The sequence below is a fragment of the Notamacropus eugenii genome, chromosome 1, assembly GCF_028372415.1.
Source record: "Notamacropus eugenii isolate mMacEug1 chromosome 1, mMacEug1.pri_v2, whole genome shotgun sequence".
Lineage (NCBI taxonomy): Eukaryota > Metazoa > Chordata > Mammalia > Diprotodontia > Macropodidae > Notamacropus > Notamacropus eugenii.
The window spans coordinates 235,243,118-235,261,784 of record NC_092872.1 but is presented as its reverse complement, the minus strand read 5'-3'; the positions used below and the strand labels follow the sequence as shown (position 1 = coordinate 235,261,784).

At 38.9% G+C, this 18,667-nt stretch overlaps 1 protein-coding gene across 1 annotated transcript in view; it reads left to right on the top strand.

Moving 5' to 3' along the window:
* The first annotated feature begins 1,218 nt into the window (after window positions 1–1,218).
* The window catches only part of SAMD8 (sterile alpha motif domain containing 8), a 50,841-nt gene continuing 33,392 nt past the window's right edge, over window positions 1,219–18,667 (top strand). Inside the window, exon 1 of the mRNA XM_072628094.1 lies at window positions 1,219–1,647. Within this exon, the coding sequence (XP_072484195.1) occupies window positions 1,237–1,647 (411 nt within the window). The 5' untranslated portion in view covers window positions 1,219–1,236. The remainder of the gene's footprint in view (window positions 1,648–18,667) is intronic.

The window sequence follows — 18,667 nt, the reverse complement described above, 5'->3', positions numbered from 1 at the left end:
AATCTAATGAGATGCTACGGATCTGGCAACAGAATTGGAGAGTTTGAGGGAGAGATGACTCAACACATAATCTGGTCTGAGGATTTATGAGCACAGGAAAGGGTAGATCTGTCCTTGGACTCCTACAACCCCATTTGCCATGAATGACTTGGAGGCAGGGTTGCTCTGATAGACTCCCCCAGCAGGTTTCTGTGATTTTTTTTGTCCTGTGCTGGATGTGAAGAGGTGATGACTGAGCTCTGGTGGGAGCAGTTTCTCAGCTGTTTCCTGCTCTGAATCATACAGTGTCAGAGCTGGGGAGGAAAACTTAAGAGAGCTTGAGGTCCCAGATTACCTGTCTTTAGGGACGTGTCTAGTTGGTGCACTGGAAGGAATTTGGTCTACACCATTCTCCTCAGTCATACCTCCTGACTTGGAGGCAGCTAGGTGTGGAAGGGGAGGAGATGCTGGGCCTCGAGTCACTAGGAGCGGGGTTCAAATGTGCCCTTGGACCCCTGGCTGTGGGACCCTGGGCTACGCGCCAAGGTGAGGATATTGACAGCGCCTGCCTCAACCAAGGATCCACCTAAGACAAGAGGTGGGGACTCTGCGGCCTCGAGGCCACACGGGGTTCTCTTGGTCCTCAAGTGCGGCCCTTCCACTGATTGCAGCCAGAGGACTGCACTGGAGAGTCTCGAGGCCGTAGGGTCCTCATCCCTGACATAAAGTAATATTTGGTAAGCTCACACTGGCTTTATGTCGATGCTGACTTCCTTCCCTTCCCCCCACCCCCAACTATGCAGCTGGGGCCGGGCTGTGGATAATAATATCTGACATTTACTCTGTAGAGTTCTCAACGTGTCCTCATATAGTATTTCGTCTGAGTCAACACCGCGTGCCCTCGGTATCATTATCCCCGTTTTACAGATGAAGAAACTGAGGCTCCAAAAGGTTGCGTGACTTGCCCTGGTCCCACGGCTAGCATCGGAGGTGGGATTCGAACCCAAGTCATTCGGACCCAGCCGGGTCTAGCCTTCACGGTCCACGGTCTTGGGGAGGGGCTGCAGAGGTGACCTCCCATCCCCCCCACTGTCAGTTGTTTTCGGGGACAGAGAAGCTGCAGCGCTGGGAAAGCTCCGTCCACTCGCCCCGCCCCTTGGTCGTAGCCCCGCCCCGCCACTCTCATTGGCCCCTCCTCTCCTTTATTTCCCCACCCTTATCCCCCTCCTCGGCTAGGGCCGTCTCCAGCCCCGGCTCATGCGCACTCTCGCCCCCGCGTTCCCCGTTCGCTCCCCCTCCCTCCATTCTCGCGCCCTTTCCGGGCTTGGCCCCGCCTCGACACCAGCCGAGGCCACACCCCACGAAGCAGTTCCGGTTCGGGCGGGCGCTGCCGCGGGCGCTGCCGCGGGCGGCTGCGGTGCCCCAGGCCCCAGTGTGATGCTCACACTCAGCCGCCCCTCGTCGCCAGCTCCGCCCTCGTCCCCGCCCCCGCCCTCGGCCCCCGGCCCCGACTCTGCCCCGAGGGGCAGCCCGGGCCGCCAACGCGAGGGCAGCCGCAGCTACTCGGAGGAGGAGGAGGTGGAGAAGAAGAAGGAGAAGGAGAAGGAGAAGGAGAAGGAGAAGGGCTCCTGCCCCGAGTGTCGGAGGAGCTCGGCGGGCCGGGCCCAGGTGAGGTTCGGACCCGAGCCTGAGGGGAGGGGAGCAGGAGGTGCAGGTCCCGGGGCGAGCCTCTCCGGCCCCACCCCTCACCTCCCCGAGCACCGCCGGGGACGGGGGCAAGGGTCCGGGCCTGGGCAGGAGACGGGGGCGTGCGTGTGTGTGTCGGTCCGGGATGGCTGGTATGGAGGCGGGGAGGCGGGGTGTTAGTGTCCAGGAGGGTGCTGTGTGTGTGAGGTGTGTGCTTGGGAACGTCTGGTGTGTCAGTGTCTGAGGTGTGTGCAGACGTGATTGTGTTGTGTCTGGGTGCGTCTGTGTGGTGGGCTGTGTGGGTGTGCGCCGGGGGGGGGGTGGCGTGCTGGCAGGAGTGTGTCTTGTCAGGTGTGTGTGTGTGTGTCTGTGTGTGTGTCTCTGTGTGTGTATCTGTGTGTGTGTGTCTGTGTGGGTGTGCGTCGGGGGGGGCGTGCTGGCAGGAGTGTGTCTTGTCAGGTGTGTGTGTGTGTGTGTGTCTGTCTGTGTGTATCTGTGTGTGTGTCTGTGTGGGTGTGCGTCGGGAGGACGTGCTGGCAGGAGTGTGTCTTGTCAGGTGTGTGTGTGTGTGTGTGTCTGTCTGTGTGTATCTGTGTGTGTGTCTGTGTGGGTGTGCGTCGGGGGGGGCGTGCTGGCAGGAGTGTGTCTTGTCAGGTGTGTGTGTGTGTCTGTGTGTCTCTGTGTGTATGTCTGTGTGTCTGTGTGTATCTGTGTGTGTGTCTGTGTGGGTGTGCGTCGGGGGGGGGGGCGTGCTGGCAGGAGTGTGTCTTGTCAGGTGTGTGTGTGTGTGTCTGTGTGTGTGTCTCTGTGTGTGTATCTGTGTGTGTGTGTCTGTGCGTCGGGGGGGCGTGCTGGCAGGAGTGTGTCTTGTCAGGTGTGTGTGTGTGTGTGTGTCTGTGTGTGTCTGTGTGTGTGTATCTGTGTGTGTGTGTGGGTGTGCGTCGGGGGGACGTGCTGGCAGGAGTGTGTCTTGTCAGGTGTGTGTGTGTGTATGTGTCTGTGTGTGTGTGTGTGTGTGTGTGTCTGTGCGTCGGGGGGGCGTGCTGGCAGGAGTGTGTCTTGTTAGGTGTGTGTGTGTGTGTGTCTGTGTGTGTATCTGTGTGTGTGACTGTGTGTGTGTCTGTGTATGTATCTGTGTGTGTGTGTGTCTGTGTGGGTGTGTCTGTGTGGGTGTGCATGGGGGGGGGCGTGCTGGCAGGAGTGTGTCTTGTCAGGTGTATATGTGTGTGTCTGTGTGTCTGTGCGCGTGTCTGTGTGTGTATCTGTGTGCGTCTGTGTGTGTCTGTGTGTGTGTGTCTGTGTGTCTGTGTCTGTATCTGTGTGTGTCTGTGTGTGTGTCTGTGTGTGTATGTGTCTGTGTGTGTCTGTGTGTGTGTCTGTGTGGGTGTGCATCGGGGGGGCGTGCTGGCAGGAGTGTGTCTTGTCAGGTGTATATGTGTGTGTCTGTGTGTGTGTCTGTGTGTGTCTGTGCGCGCGTCTGTGTGTGTATCTGTGTGCGTCTGTGTGTGTGTCTGTGTGTGTGTCTGTCTGTGTGTCTGTGTCTGTATCTGTGTGTGTCTGTGTGTGTGTCTGTGTGTGTATCTGTGTGTGTGTCTGTGTGTGCGTCTGTGTGTGCGTGTCTGTGAGTGTGATGTGTCGTATGTCATCCATTGTGTGTTGGCAGTGTTGTGCATGCACGAGTGTGTGGCTAGTGTATTTCGTGTGTTGGTGTCTGAGGTGTGTGCAGGTGCTCTAATTGCCCCTGGGGGGACGGTCCAGCCCCAGGCGACCTTTTCCCGAGCCCTGGCGCCCCTCGGCCCTTGATACCTCTGCCACCTCCCCCTCTCCCCCCCACCTTCCTTCCATGTAGAACGTACCTAATAAAATGTTGGATGAAATGTATGATCAGACAACATTTTGCTCATGTTGAGGGATTTTCATGCTTTTTTCCTCTCAAGAAATGAGGCCTTTCATTTCTATTTGTAGAGAAGTGGTTAGTTTAAAAAATTGAGAGGGGTGAGTGGGTAAGTGATTTTCCCCCTGACCCCCTGGAGTCTGTCTTGACACCTTATAAGAAATTCTGGAGTAGTAGTAAATCTTGAAGAGAAAGTTGTCTTTACAATTTCTTTTTTCTGTAACTGTTTCCTTGCTCTTTGAATTGTTTATCTGAAGTACCTGAGGGCTTTAGGTTTTTACAAATACTTCGTTTTAACTCACTGAATTTATCACAGTGTAAGAGTTTAATCAGTACAGATCTCAGTAAGGTTTACATGGATTGAAGTGGTAGGCCGGTAACTTTATGAGAAATTCAAATATGAAAAGTGGGAGCTTCCCATGTTCTCTCTGGATCATAAGACCTTCAAGGCCACAGGCTAGTGCTGATTCTCAAGCAATTGAGGTTGTTTTGATAAAATTTGTGGTGCAAAGAGCACTGGTTCTGGAGTCAGGAAGATTCATCTTCCTGAGTTCAAATGCGTCCTCTGACACTTACTAGCTGTGTGACCTTGGACAAGTCATTGAACCTTGTTTGCCTCAGTTTCCTCATCTGCAAGATGAGCTGGAAAAGGAAATGGCAAACCACTCCAGTATCTTTGCCGAGAAAATCCCAAATGGATTCACAAAGAGTCAGACACAACCGAAAAAGGATTTAAAAAAAAAAAAAGAAGCTATTTTAAGTTTGCTGTTACCAAAGACAGGTGGGCACCTTGAAATTTTTTTATAGGAGAAACAGCATAATACCAAGATATTGTACTTGGGCCAAAAAAAAAAAAATGATTCAGGGAGACATCCTGGTAGGAAATGAATAGTAATCTTTCACAGGTTTTCTGCCTGTAAAATGATAATGTCAGTGCTTCATTCAGCCTTTTATTGTAAAGGTCAAAAGTCACATTTATTCTATGTTACTTTTGTTCTGATTGTGTTCGGTACTGGATATCTTATTGGTTTTCTTTTTTTTAATCCATGTATTGAGCACATTCTGCCAGAGACTGGGATCCCTGCTCAAAATGACAAGAAAATAGCTTATTGATTTAGAAGAATTTTTAAATACTAAGAAACAATGATATAGGAAAGTTTCTAATTTTTTAAATAAACTAGTTGTTGGGTAGACACTGTTTGGGTTTGTCCTTGGATACTCAGATCACTTAGCCAACAACCATTTTATAAAGTCAAAATTAATTGATTCAACATTTTATCATCTTGTTTGTTTTTATTTATGAAACTCATAAGGAAAATCTTTTCATTTTAAAAGTATAAGTGTAAGAGCTTTCTTACATGGGTAGCATGTTAATGTTACCAAGAGCTCTGTTAAGTACCTATTATATTGCTGTCTTATAAAATTGGCTTCATGGTTTGATTTTTAAAGTGTCCAATAAGCATTACTTAGAATTTCAGAACATGCTTTTGGTGACTGATGATTTTATGGACAGTTTATTTTGAGCTTGATCTTCCATATAGATAAGATTTTTAGAAATGCTGTCTCCCAAACCTTCTTCTCTTAATTCTTAATATGAGGAATTTCTAATTTTTCATATCAGAGATAAGTTGTATGTGCTTAGTCAAATGTCTTCTTAATTGCTGAAATAAGCATCATTTTATTACAAATGTTATTTTAAATAGAAACAGTTATGAGTTTCCAAGTTCATTTTTAATCTTTCATGAAGAAATTACATGAAGAAATTATTCCAGGGTGTATGGGGTATTGAGGAGGACTAGCACCTCTGGTGTGAGGGCTTTCCAGGTTCATTTCAGGGCTGCCCATCCACCTTTGGTGTCCATCAAAATCACTCAACTGTTACCTGTGATTCTAGGAAGCTGTGGCATGCATAGTAACCACAGTGTAGTAGAACCGTTGGGCTAAACCAGGTTGAGGGTAACCCACAGGCCTCAAACTGTCAGTGAGTTGGGGAGATGTCTACCTCAGGCATGAAGACTTCCCTGGCAGAATGGGTAGATGAAAACAATTTGTTCCAACTGGCACAAAGGTGACTGAAGCAGGTGCCATGGAGAGCTTAGAGCTTGATCAGGCATCGAAGATGCTAAGGTTATCCATTGCATCCCAGGCCACTGACTTTTGTCTTGCCACTGGACTTTAGGACTCTGAAGAGAGAGTAAGACCAATGACTTTGTGCAACTCTGCCTCACTTATATCCATTTCAAACCAGAGACATCACACTCATGATGTCATTAGTCTTCTTTGAAAATGGAAAACAAGACTTAGTTTAGGTACTGTGTTAACAGGCTAGGGACACAAAGAAAGGCAAAAGATAATTCTTGCCCTTGAGCTGACAATCTAAGGGGAGAGGCAACATGCAAATAAATACATACAGAAATGCTATATATAAGACTGGGAAGTAATGAACATAGAGAAAGCATTAGAATTAAGAGGTATCTGGAAAGCCTTCCTATAGAAGGTAGGATTTTAGGTGAGACTTAAAAAAAGCCAGGAAGCATCATTGATGTTAATATACTATCAGTGTACCCAATTATCCAACTCCTTTTATTTACTATTGCCAGATTTCAGAGCCACTTAGTTGTAGAGGAAGTAAACTTTAGACTAATAAAGACTAATATTTAACACAATAGATCTTTTTAAGCTGTTACATTGTGACAGTGGTTAGAAATCCTCAGTACTTTTCAAAACAATCATAGTTGATAACAGGTGATAATTTTCTACAGAATTTTTTAGGGATAGGAATATTAACCACCTTTTTTTTTTTTTAAAGAAACTGTTTAATAGAGATATTATGATGGGATTTCGTTAGTTTTATACGAGAAGTCATAGATTAACAAAGTCAAAGTTTCTTAGTTTTTCTACCAAGATTTTTCTCCAAGCCAGAACTGGGGTGAGTGGTAGTTTGGTGTTGATGGTTACAGTAGGGTTTGTAATCTAGCTCATTCGTCTTCTTCATGTATATTTAACTGAATTTTCTTCTACAACATATAGTTTCTGTAGTTCAACATCTTCATTGATGTTGACCAACAGTTATGAATATATGATACAAATGCAAGTTAATATTGTACCAAAACATTGTATCAAGAATTCTTAGGCAATTTTTGAAAGGAGCTGCCACTTTGATAAAGGATAATAACTCAAGGGATTTAAATTCCTTTAGTAGTTGAAGTGTTAGATAATTGTTTTGGCTTGTCTCCAAAACAGTTGATTTTTAAAACAATTTAAGCTATTTTTTCTTCTTCTCACACATAAGATTATTGTATTTGCTAAATTTTTATCATTTTTGGTTGAATTCAGTTTTTTGTTCTTTGAAAACTTTGATTTTTTTTTTTTTGAAACCTTGCTTTTCTCTAAGAGTATGATGTAACATGTTAAGGAGTAACATAGTTAAGGACAGGAACATAGTCACTTCATCAGAGATTTCAGCATGACTGATATCTTATTTTGTTAAAAGTCCTGTGACACTCCTGACCTTGAGAGATCAGGAAGTTAGTTGAAAATAGGAAAATATGGGTCAGGCATTTATGAAGAAGGCACTTGTGCATATATAACTTTAGTTTCTATCTAATAGTCCATCTTTATATTTAGTGCTTTGGTGTGGATGGTTCTGTGATGGGTTGATAATGTGTATTGATCTCCCTTTTAATTTCTTTCTCTAACCCTTGATCCTTGCTAGCGTGCCTCTGGAGCTTTAGCTCACTTGATGAATTTTGAAAAGCAGATTTTCTTCCTAACTTCTAGGGTAAGAGTGAGTTTATAATTTACAGCTGAAAGTGCCCACATAACTGTTGCAATGCAGAATTCAATTTGGGACAGTATGGGTCTTTGATCCTGACTAGGAAGTTTACTTATTTGAAATACCAGGAGAACTTTGTTACGGCAATTTTCATTGACAGGGACCCCAAAGACAATATCATATGAGGGTCCCAATGTAATGTGCTTGCTTATGTTTTAAATTCTACTCACATGATAGCTTTGAGTTGTAGTTTTAAATTTGCAGGATATTGAGAAAAAATAATTTTAGTGTGTTTTGAGTGACCACTTTTCTTCTCTCTTGTATATTTTTCCAGTTAAAAAATTCTTGGGACACAGGGATGAGGGATGAGAGCTGTGGATTCTGTTGATTTGGAATCTTCCTGTGCACTAACTGTACTCAAAATCCAAACTCTTTAAAAACATTATTAACTGTGTAGCTACTTGAAGATTTGGAAATACCATTGAGTCAGCTAAATAGGTCTTGTCATTGAAATTTAATTAAGTCCACATCAGTTTTGTTAATAATAGCATTGGCACGAAAGACAAAGATTGTCAGAACTATACATTAAAACTGGATTGAAGTCCAATACAATATTTTCAAAGTTTCATAATAGAATCTGCCATTTTGAGTCAGCTTTTCATTCTCCATTAACTCCTGGTTGATTTTTGCTTGTAGCATATTTAAGAATAATGATTTCCTTGATCAATTTACCTAACCTCCAGTCTCCAAATGTTAATTTCATGATATAAATACCTGATAATTGATGCCAGTTATTTGTCTTCATTAATGTTTTAGGAATGAGTGGGTGGATGGCTCTTCAAGGATAGGGAGTTGTATTCAAAGTTCTGCTAATCTTCTGTTCCCTATTTAATTCTTGGCTTTTTTTTTCTGGAAGTATTTTTTAATAAGTATAGTAAATGTAAACCATACTTTGAGTTCAAAATAAGAAAGTAAAGTGCCTATTTGGAGAATGGTTTTAAAAGCAAAAGTGTAATATTAGAAGAGCACATATAATACTTAACCTACAGGAAAGATTTATCCATCAGAAAATCTTGACTGTAAGCTGAGAGTTCTTAACGTGGTGGGGTTTGTAAACTAAAAAAATTACAGCTGAATTTTAGTGTAATTGGTTTCCTTTGTAATATTGCATATCTTATTTTTATGCATTTAAAAACATGATTCTGAGACATAGGCTTCACCATTGCTAAAAGAGGGATCCATGATGCAAAAAAAAAAGTTTCAGAACCCTTATTCTCATATAAAGAAGAATGATGTGAAGAAAAACAAGCCTGGATACACTCATGAGAGTAAGCTAAACTACACTCATTATTGGTCATGAACACTGACCATGAACAACATGATTAATCCCTTGACATGTTACTATCAGTGCCCTACAATATAGTCAGACTTTCTGTTCTCAGTTAGAACTGTATGTTATCATGTACTTCATTTATCTGTAAACTGCTAGAATTAACTGCCTACCACATGCTTATTCAGTAAACTTTATTTAGTAGACTTGAAAAATTAGGTGACTTACAAAATCTGCTGAAGCACTATAACCGTATGGTTTCCTTTTAGGAAAATACTAACCATATTAATTTTTACATAATTATGTTTTCCTTTTTCTTATTTAGTTTTTTATGTATACCAAATAAGCAGGGTTCCTAGGACCATTGTTACTTTCTCACTATCTAGATATTAATGAATCATATTTTATCAGATGTTTTTAGAAAAGTTTCTGGGAACAGATAATTCTTTGTTGATCTCAGCACTGCACTTAAAGTAATCTTTAGGTGACAGTGCTTGGTAGAAAAAGGACTGAACTTGGTAGTCAGTGGCCCTGGGTTTTCAGGGGTGGGGACCCTCTAGGTTCTCAAGTGCAGCCCTTTGACTGACTCCAAACTTCACAGAACAAAATCTTCTTAATAAAAGGATTTGTTCTGTAAAACTTGGACTCAGTCAAAAGGCTGCACCCGAGGACCTAAAGGGCCACATATGGCCTCGAGGCCATAGGTTCCCCACCCCTGATTTAGGTAGTGCACCACATTTTATCAAGGCAAATCTCTTAACTACTTAACCTTTCTGTTCCTTAGTTTCCATATCTGTTAAATGAGAGGATTGGAGTATAGTCCCTTGTAGCCTTTTGATTCAGTTATGTGTATTTTTTCTTCTTGTGCATTTAAATGCAAAGATTAAAGAACCTGTTGCAGATAGGTATGCTATATAATGAAAATAATTTGAGTGTCTATAAGGTGATTTTTACACTCTTTATATCTTATTTATTACGCAAATAGCTGCTTCACTTTAATTATATCCTCTGCATTATAAAGACTGCCTAATGATGTACTGAGAAGTATTTTGTTGTCTCTCATGTGGTTGGTCTAATTAACCAAAATGGGAATTGTCCGTATCTCTTAGCTATTAGTGCCTTAGTTGTCACTTTAAACAGTTTTGTAACTAGTCACAAAATTATTTGATTTTGCAGTCTCCGTCAACTCTGTCCATTTGTTATTAGCCAAGATGGCATTTCTGTCTTTATAATACCTCACTTATAATCCAGTCCTCTTCTTTTCACTTCTACTGTACTATTTTGGACCATTGTTACCTAATACCTAGAATATCTCATAGTAGCTTCCTTACCGATTTCCTTACCTCTGGTGTCTTCCCCTTTGCCAGCTGGTTAATCTTCCCAAACTCTCATTATGTCATTCATTTTCCCTGAAAAGAAAAAATCTTTGTCAATTAAATAAAACTTGGACCCCATAGAGTACCATTTAGGATCCTCTGTAACTTGACTTCATTGTAACTTTTCCACAGTTTCCAAGGCAGCAGACAAACTAGATTACTTATCAAGTCCCTGAACTGTCCAATATTTTTCCCACCTCCAACACTGTTTCTTATACTGGAGTGCCTTTCTTACTTTTATCTCTTTCTTTCAGTCTGAAATCCTTAAGACTCTGAGCTCCATGAAGATAGGAACTATGTCTTACCTGAATATTGTGTCTCCCCACACCAGTATAGGACTTTTCTCATAATATGTGTTTAATAAATGGTGAATTGAAATGGAATTGAAGACTTGAAGGCCTGGCTCCAAGTGTCATCTTCTCAATGAAACTTTCCCTGACACCCCCAAATTATCCTTAGATGGAAGAGATCTCTACTCTGAACCTTCCTAGTACTTCTGTTTCTTATACAACTTACAGTACACCCTACTTTGCATTATGTTTGTGCATGTGTCTTTCTCCTAATTATACCTATGGCACTTTTCCTTTTACAAAACACTTTGTTTACAATACCCCTATCAAGTTGAAGTATTCCCATTTTATATATGAGGAAATTGTAACTCAGAGTTGATTTACTGAGTCACAGAAAATATCCGAGCTTGGACTTCAACCTGTACCTTGTGACTCATAAGTCTTGGGGTTAGGGACCCTGCCCAGTCTAGCTTATTTTTGTATCCTTACCAGGTTATGTACAAAACAGATGTTCAACAAATGTTATCTAATTGATAGCCCAAAGTTGGCTTTTGAGCCATCAACAATCAGTAAAATCAACATGACTTTGTTGGTAATAAGATAATCATTGCAATTTGCTTAAGACAGTTCTTGATTTCAGTAGTAGGTGCTTAATAAATGCTTGTTCCCTTCCTCTTTCAGTTTTTGTTTTCTTTTGTGATGGTGGGTGATTAGAATATAGGGTCTTTTTCCTCTTAAATTTGAATCTGGTTAAAATTTGCTAAGCCTTTCCTATAGAAAACACCTTTTGAAACTCATTCATAACTAATATGCAAGTTTTCTGCATCATTTAATCAGAATTACCATAATATGACTGTGTTGTTCATTTAGTTTATAATGTTAAATTATCTTGTTTTTTTGAAAGATGTGCTTGTTGGAAAGATTATACAAAAGTCTTAAATGGCTAATATTTGAAATATAAAGTCATTTTAAAATATACTCTTTTCCTATCCAATTAAAGATATCTTTTAAGAACCCTTCAAAGATTGAATTTTTCCTGACTAGTTAATTTGTGTCAGTAATAATAATTTTTAAAAGTTGACAAGCCTCAGGTTGAGAATCCCTGGCCTATATTATCTTTTAAGATCTTCTTAAGCTCTAAAATTATTTAATGTTACTAACTGCCTTAGTAATTCAGAGATCTTATACTATTTTTGTTGTAGTAATTGTGAATAGGGATTGTCATCATTATTAAGTTTTCACTGTGTTGAAAGCAGAGTCACACAGTAAGTAGGTGCTTGAGGTAAGATTCAAAGTCCTGTACCCTGATTCACACTACAGTATTCTTTCCAGTTTTCAAAGTTGCCTATTTTAACTTCTCTGGTCCTCAGAGTTCTTATGTAAAATGAGGATGTTGAACTACATGATTTCTGAAGTATCTTCCAGTTCAAATACTCTGTTTCTGTGATTCAACCTCTTATGCCATTTGCAGTGCCTGGTGCCCTTTATTCTATGCATGGTAGCTATCTATATTCCAGCAACTGGCACTAGCTATATATTTAACAATGATGGTGGGCACTTTGGTGTGTGCTCTTATAGTGAAATAATTATGATGTTGCTATTAACATTTCAACCCAGCTATCTTAAGGGCATTTCTCCTAATGAACAGTTTATGTTGTGTTTTTATTTAGTTGACTTTTCATTCCTCCCTACATGGAATATATGCTTTTATTGACAAATTTGATAGTGATTCCACTTTTTTTATATTTTATTTTTGGCCTTTAACAACTTTTGGAAAAATAATCTTCAGTACCTTATTTAATCCATTTTTAGAAATTTACTATTTACTTATTTGCTTATGTAAATTTACTGCATAAATTTACTTATGTAAATAGTGCAGTCTATTTTGACATCAATATTAAAATGGAGTAGAGGAGAAATTGAAAATTGCCAGTGAAACAGTTGTCAGAATAGCAGTGTTAAAAGTATACATCTGAGCATGTCCAGCTTTCAGGGTAAACATTCAAGAAAAAATGGGTAAGATTTCCATCTCTGTAACAACCTGTCAGTGGTAAGGAACTTTCTAACAAAAAACACCATTTTGTTCTTTGATCTCCAAATCATATGTATAATGAATGTTGTAAAAATGTGATTACAAATGTAGCTTTAGTTCTGCATATGTTAGAAAAGATTTGTTGTTATTGTTGTTTTAAAGATTTCTTTAAATTTGTAAGTTCATTTAGCCAGTAATTCACATCTTATCATTGAAGGTATTGTTTGCATTTGTTATATTTTGTTCATACTACCATCAGTGAGGAAGGGAATTTTTAAGAAGTACCACTACCTGTTAATGGAAAGAACATATACAGATTATAGGGCGAGAATTTAATCAAATTTATTTCCAGAAATTTGGATTAACGTTGAACTTGGTGTTCTCTACTGTAGTTGGGGGTCTTAATGATCAACAATGAAAAGAATGGACCTAGGAAGCAGACACATCTAGCTGAATGTAGAAGATAAGGAAGCCAAGCAGACTAGATCAAACAGGAAGGTTCCATGGTTTTCTAAGAATGTCAGGAAGGCTGAAAATTAGGGGTTAGACTTTTTTAGGTAGGAATTTTCTGTGTTCTTATTGTTTTTTCATTTATGTATTTGATTTAATATTGATTCCCAAAATATGAATTAATGATAATTTTATCATTAATGTGTTATTTATATATAAATATTATATGTAACATATAATATTTAGTGTAGCAAGAATGAGTTTTTCGTTTTCTGGGTATCATATTTTGACATTAATAGACCCCAGTGGTGTCCGTTAGTAGTTAGTAAATATCTGATAAATGCTGCCAGGCACTGTCCTAAATTCTGGGAATACAAAGATAATAGACAGTTCCTGCCCTTAAGGAGCTCACAGTGCAAACATGCAAATGACTGTGAACAAATGAGTTTTATACAGGCTAAATTAAAAATAATCGGTAGCGGGAAGACACTAGAATTAAGGGAGATCTAGAAAGGCTTCTTTTAGGAGGTGAGATTTTACTTGGAACTTGAAAAAAGCCAGGGAAACCACAAGGCAGAGGTGAGGATGGAGAGGATTCCAGTCATTGGGGACAGCTAGTGAAAGTGCTCATTTGTTGGATGTTATCAATTTACCACTCTTTCTTTATCCTGATTAATGATTGCCTCTCCTAGCATATTACATTATTTCTGCACTCCCTGCTGTCTTATCTTCTCAATAGTCTTACCTGATGCCATATATATATCATTTCTACTCCTCATCCCAACCCGCTAGTACTGGAACAATGATCTAAATAGTTCTGCCATTCTCTCCCCCCCCACTTCCCAGTGGAGTAATTCTACTTCCCCACAGCCTCAGTCGTTTTAAAAACCGGAGTACCCCTCTCTGGCCACCTGTGTTAGCTCCATGGGATAAGAACTATTTTTGCTTTTGCATTTGTATCCCCAGCCCTTAGCACAGTGCTTGACACATAACAAGTTTTAATGAATGCTTTTTCATTCTTCATTTTGAAGAATGAGGATATTCAATTGTTTTTTTAGTTGACTTGGGTTGTAGTAACATTCTGTTACGTTGACTAAGGTATCTCTCCTACTCAGAAATGCTGAAAGCCACTTAAGAGATTCCTTCTTATCTTCTCTTCATCTTTGAGGTTGCAAATTACTTCTGGCAAACAATTGTTGACAGTAAGTTAATTATTTCTGTGTACTCAGGTTAAGAGTACTTGCAGTATTTGAAAGGTTTTCTGTGTGAGGTAAGTGTTCATTAAAAAGAAATGTTATCAGAGATAGATTACGTTTGTACAATTATTGATCAGGATTTTTACTAGCTACATATAAAAAGGAAGGCTTAGAATAAAAAACTAAATCCTAGTAGGACACTAAAAATTCCAAGTTCTTTGGTTTCATTTCGAGGGGAACTGTATAAATCTGATAGAATAGCTGGATTTTGTTTGTAGCTCTTAAAGAGTTCTTGATTTGTAAAGCTAGAAACTCTGAAGAAAACCAAAAATCTTATTGGTGAAGTCCTTTGTGAGAAATTCTTGACAGTAAAAATCCAGGTGTAATCATATACATTATCTTGAGTCAAGCAGCCTAGTTTGACTCTTCAGTGGTAAAGAAGGCAGACAAATCTGGAACTATCTGTAATGATTTGGTGATGAAATTGTATAGCTTAATGCCTGGATTTTGTGTTACTTTTTTTTTAAATGTATAGTAGATATTGAGCTTTAGCAAGAAATTATTTGAAGAGTGATTTATTTTCACATTATTTTCTGCAGAAGAGAGTACTCAGTTTCTTTGACAATGGTTACTGATTTGCTGGATTAGTTCAAAATACTTATATATGCACTCATGTGCCTAAATCCAAATTCTAATTTTTATGATAAAATAATGTAAATTGTACAGTTTTAAAGTATATTTTTACTTAAGCCTGAAATCTTACCATTTTATTAATTTGGTTTCATAAATTTCATAAATATTGTTGATGTTTCCCCAAAAAATCATTGCTACATTTAATAATAGAATTTTGCATGTAACAGTATCATCAACTTATGTTTATATTAGAATACTCATCAAAGAATTGATCAAATTAAACAAAAGAATAAAATTCAGGGTTTTTTTCTTTTAAAGACGTTTTATTGCTGTATGTTTCTGTAGCATAGTTCAGTAGAACAAGGGCAGAATTTGAAATCAGAATTTGAATTCAAAGTCTAGCTGTACTATTTAATTACCGTAGGAAAATCGCTTAGTATCTCTGGGCCTCAGCTCCCTACTCTAACATGAAGGAAATGGAGTGGATAATGTCTCAGTTCTCTTCTAGCTCCAAGTCTGTGTGTACTTTTACTAGAAGTCTCATGTCCTTGTTTTTTCCCACTTTAAACTGGATTGTACTCATGCCCTGAAACCTAGACAAAATGGTAATATATGCATTTAATATTTTTTAGCCTTTACTTTTCAGGATACTCTTAATTTTGTCTCACCTCTCACTCCTTGTATATACTTTGGTATGCCTTTTTAGGAAAACTGCCAGTGCCTTTGTCTCTCTTGTTTAAATGTATAATGAACTCTTTTACCTGTCAAGCATTTCTTTACTAATATTAAAGAAATACTTGATTGAGAAAAATAAATATGTAGTTTTTTGGGGTAGAATTCAGTGTTGATTTAAAATATATGGCAATATTAGACAGATTTAATGGGAAAGAAAGGAGAAAACTGTATCCAGTTTAACTTCAAAATGAAAATGAGATCTGAGTATTAATGATTAAATCATAAACAAATCAGAAGAGAATCAAGGTGAAGTACCTTTCACAAGTAGGGAGTTATTGCTTAACCAAACAAGGGATAATGGTGATCACAAAAAATAAAATAGGTAGTTTTGATCATATGAAATTGAAAACTTTTTACATAAAGTCATTGGAGCTAGGACAAGACAGGAAACTTAATTGGGAGGAAAATATTCACATCACATTTTTTATAAAAGCACTGATTTCTCAGGTATATAGGGATCTAACACAAATATATAAAGAAAACCAAGAACCATTCCCCAGCGAACAAGTGGACAGATGATAGAAACATCTTAAAAGAATAGCAAATTATCAATAACCATATTAAAGATTGTTCCAGATTACTTGTAAACGAAATTCAACACAATTTCAAATCTTTACTTTATTCCCAGCAAATTGGCAAAGATGCTGAAAGGTGGAATTGAGGGACTGTGGAAAGACTGATACAATAACAAATACCCTGTTGGTAGACCTGTGAATTGATTGTCATTCAGGAAATAATAATAAATTATTAATATTTAAATTTTAATTAATTTTAATTTAATTTAATTTAAATTAATTTTAAATTAATTTAAAAATTAAAAATAAAAAATTCGAACATGTCTATACCCAAAGATCCTTCTGATCAAAGGAAGTGAAAGATATAAACAAGTATCCTACATACACCAAAATAGTTATAGAAGCCCTTATGAAAAATAAGAATTAGAAGTAAAGTAGCAGCCTACCAGTAGGGGAATGATGGCTTAACAGATATTGGTACATGAATGTAATGAAGTAGCTTGTGTTTGTCCTTTGTTCTCAAAGAGGACCATGACCTCAAGATGATGACATGACTTGCAGTTGACTTTGATTTGAGTGAGGGAGGGCTATATGCAAGATCACCAGCCTCACTTTCTCCTCCAGAGCCATCTGGGTCCTGTGGCCCAATTGATGAATATCAATTCATCAGGCCAACTGGAGATGACCCAGAAAGCAATGTGAGATCCTGGCCATTTTAGGCTAAGGTCTTATCACATTCTCACTTTGAGTGAGATACACCCATTCAATGAATAGTCAGTCCTCTTTAAGTAGTTACTCAAGGGATGGCCCCTTTTAATAATAGAAAAAAAAAATCAAACTAGGAAGAGAAGACCCTCAGGGTTCCTGGGTATAAGAGAAACAGTTACTAGGCAGGTAGGTTGTACTATTATGAGAGACAGCAAAAGTTAAGTTTACAAAAGTGATTAGTTGATGAAGTCATTGAGTATAAATAATAAGAAAGCCAGCAGATTGCAGGTGGACTCAACCAATCAGGAGACAGACAATGGCCTTCAGAAAGTCACAAAATTTTTTATAAGAAAGTCCAGGCCTGAAACCAACCTGAGCCAGTCAAGAATAATGACCTAGAATGACCTGGAGAAAGCTTTTCTTCCCTTAGCTTGCTTAACGAACCTCATGCATGTAAGTAGACACACCTCGCATAAATTATCCCTCTATTTTCTGATCATGGATCGTATGTTAAAGCATGTTTGGGAGGAGCATCACACCAAGGGTGATTACATAATGGGCATGTAGAGAAGATGGTGACTTAATGGAGAATGGACCAATCCATTTCCTGATGGGAGGATCTGTCTTGAACTAAAAGTATATAGCTCATCTTACTTCTATATTCAGTGTTCTTCCTAAGGGGAGGGTTGAGCCTGCTTTTGGCCAAAGCTGTTCAATTCCGCTGAACTCTGCTTCAATAAATTTTCCTTGATACCTTATTAGTGTCAAGTGTGTCTCTAACACTGATATAATTTTTTTCTTTTTCAAAAAATTTATTTTTAGTTTTCAACATTCAGTTCCACAAACTTTTGAATTTTTGAGTTTTTAATTTTGAAATAAATTTAAATTTTTAAATTAAAGTTTCAAATTTTCTCCACCTCCCTTCCTTTTCCCTCCCCAAGACAACATGCAGTCTGATGTAGGCTCTACGTATATTTTCATATTAAACATTTTCATACGTTGGTAAAGAAGAATTAGAACTGATGGGATGAAACAGATAAAGTTAGGAAGACCTGAGTTTAAATCCAGTCTCAGATACTTGGAAGCTTTGTGACCCTGGGCAAGTTGTTTAACCACTAACTGCCTCAGTTTCTTCTGTAAGATAGGAATAATAATAGCATCTACTTTCCAGGGTTGTTGTAAAGATAAAATAATATGCTGGTAAAGCACTTTGCAAACATTAAAGAGCTATATAAATGGTAACTATTATTATTATTATCTAGATAAATCAGTAGAGCATTTATTAAATATTTACTATTATGTGCCAAGGCAATATGCTAAGCCCCAGGGAAACAGATTCAACCTAGTAAGATAGCCCTGTCCCCAGGGAACTTGCATAATAGGGGAAGACAGCACACAAAGGGGACCTGGAAAGTAAAGTTAGTTGGGGGATGGGGGCATGTACCTGATGAGTTCCTAGTTCTTCTTGCTCGGAACAAGGCAGTTTTGTGATGAGAAGTCTGGAACTCTGCCCTCAAATAATGATTTGTCAAGCAGTCAACAATCAGCAGAGTAAGGTTTCACCAGATTGGGAGGAGGACGAAAAGCATGAAACTTACATGTGAATTGTCAGAGTGAAATTTACAAGAATGTTGACTTGAGTGTGAGAATGTTGTGCCATACTTGTTAACTATTAAGAACTTGGAGTGCAGAGAGGCTACTTAGGCAAGTAATCTTGTAGCAATCTATATGGAGTGGGCACTGGGTTCATCTAATTGTGGAATTTTTCAAGTCTTGTGTTCTGTTGACAACAACCCAGTATAAAGAAGCAAACTAGGGAAACAAAAGGCTATAAATATTTTAAAGAACAAAAAAGAAGAAACTGAATACTGATGTAATTAGAATGGCCAGAAGAGGTGATACAATATACCTACCTCCTTCGCTTCTTTTCAGAAGTGGGGTACTATGGGTATAGAACATTTCATATACTGACAGACTTGTTGATGGTACTTGTCTAAGGTCATACTGGTAGTAATAAATGACAGAGAAATGAACCTTAAGTCATCAATATTTTGTCTCTGAAAGATTA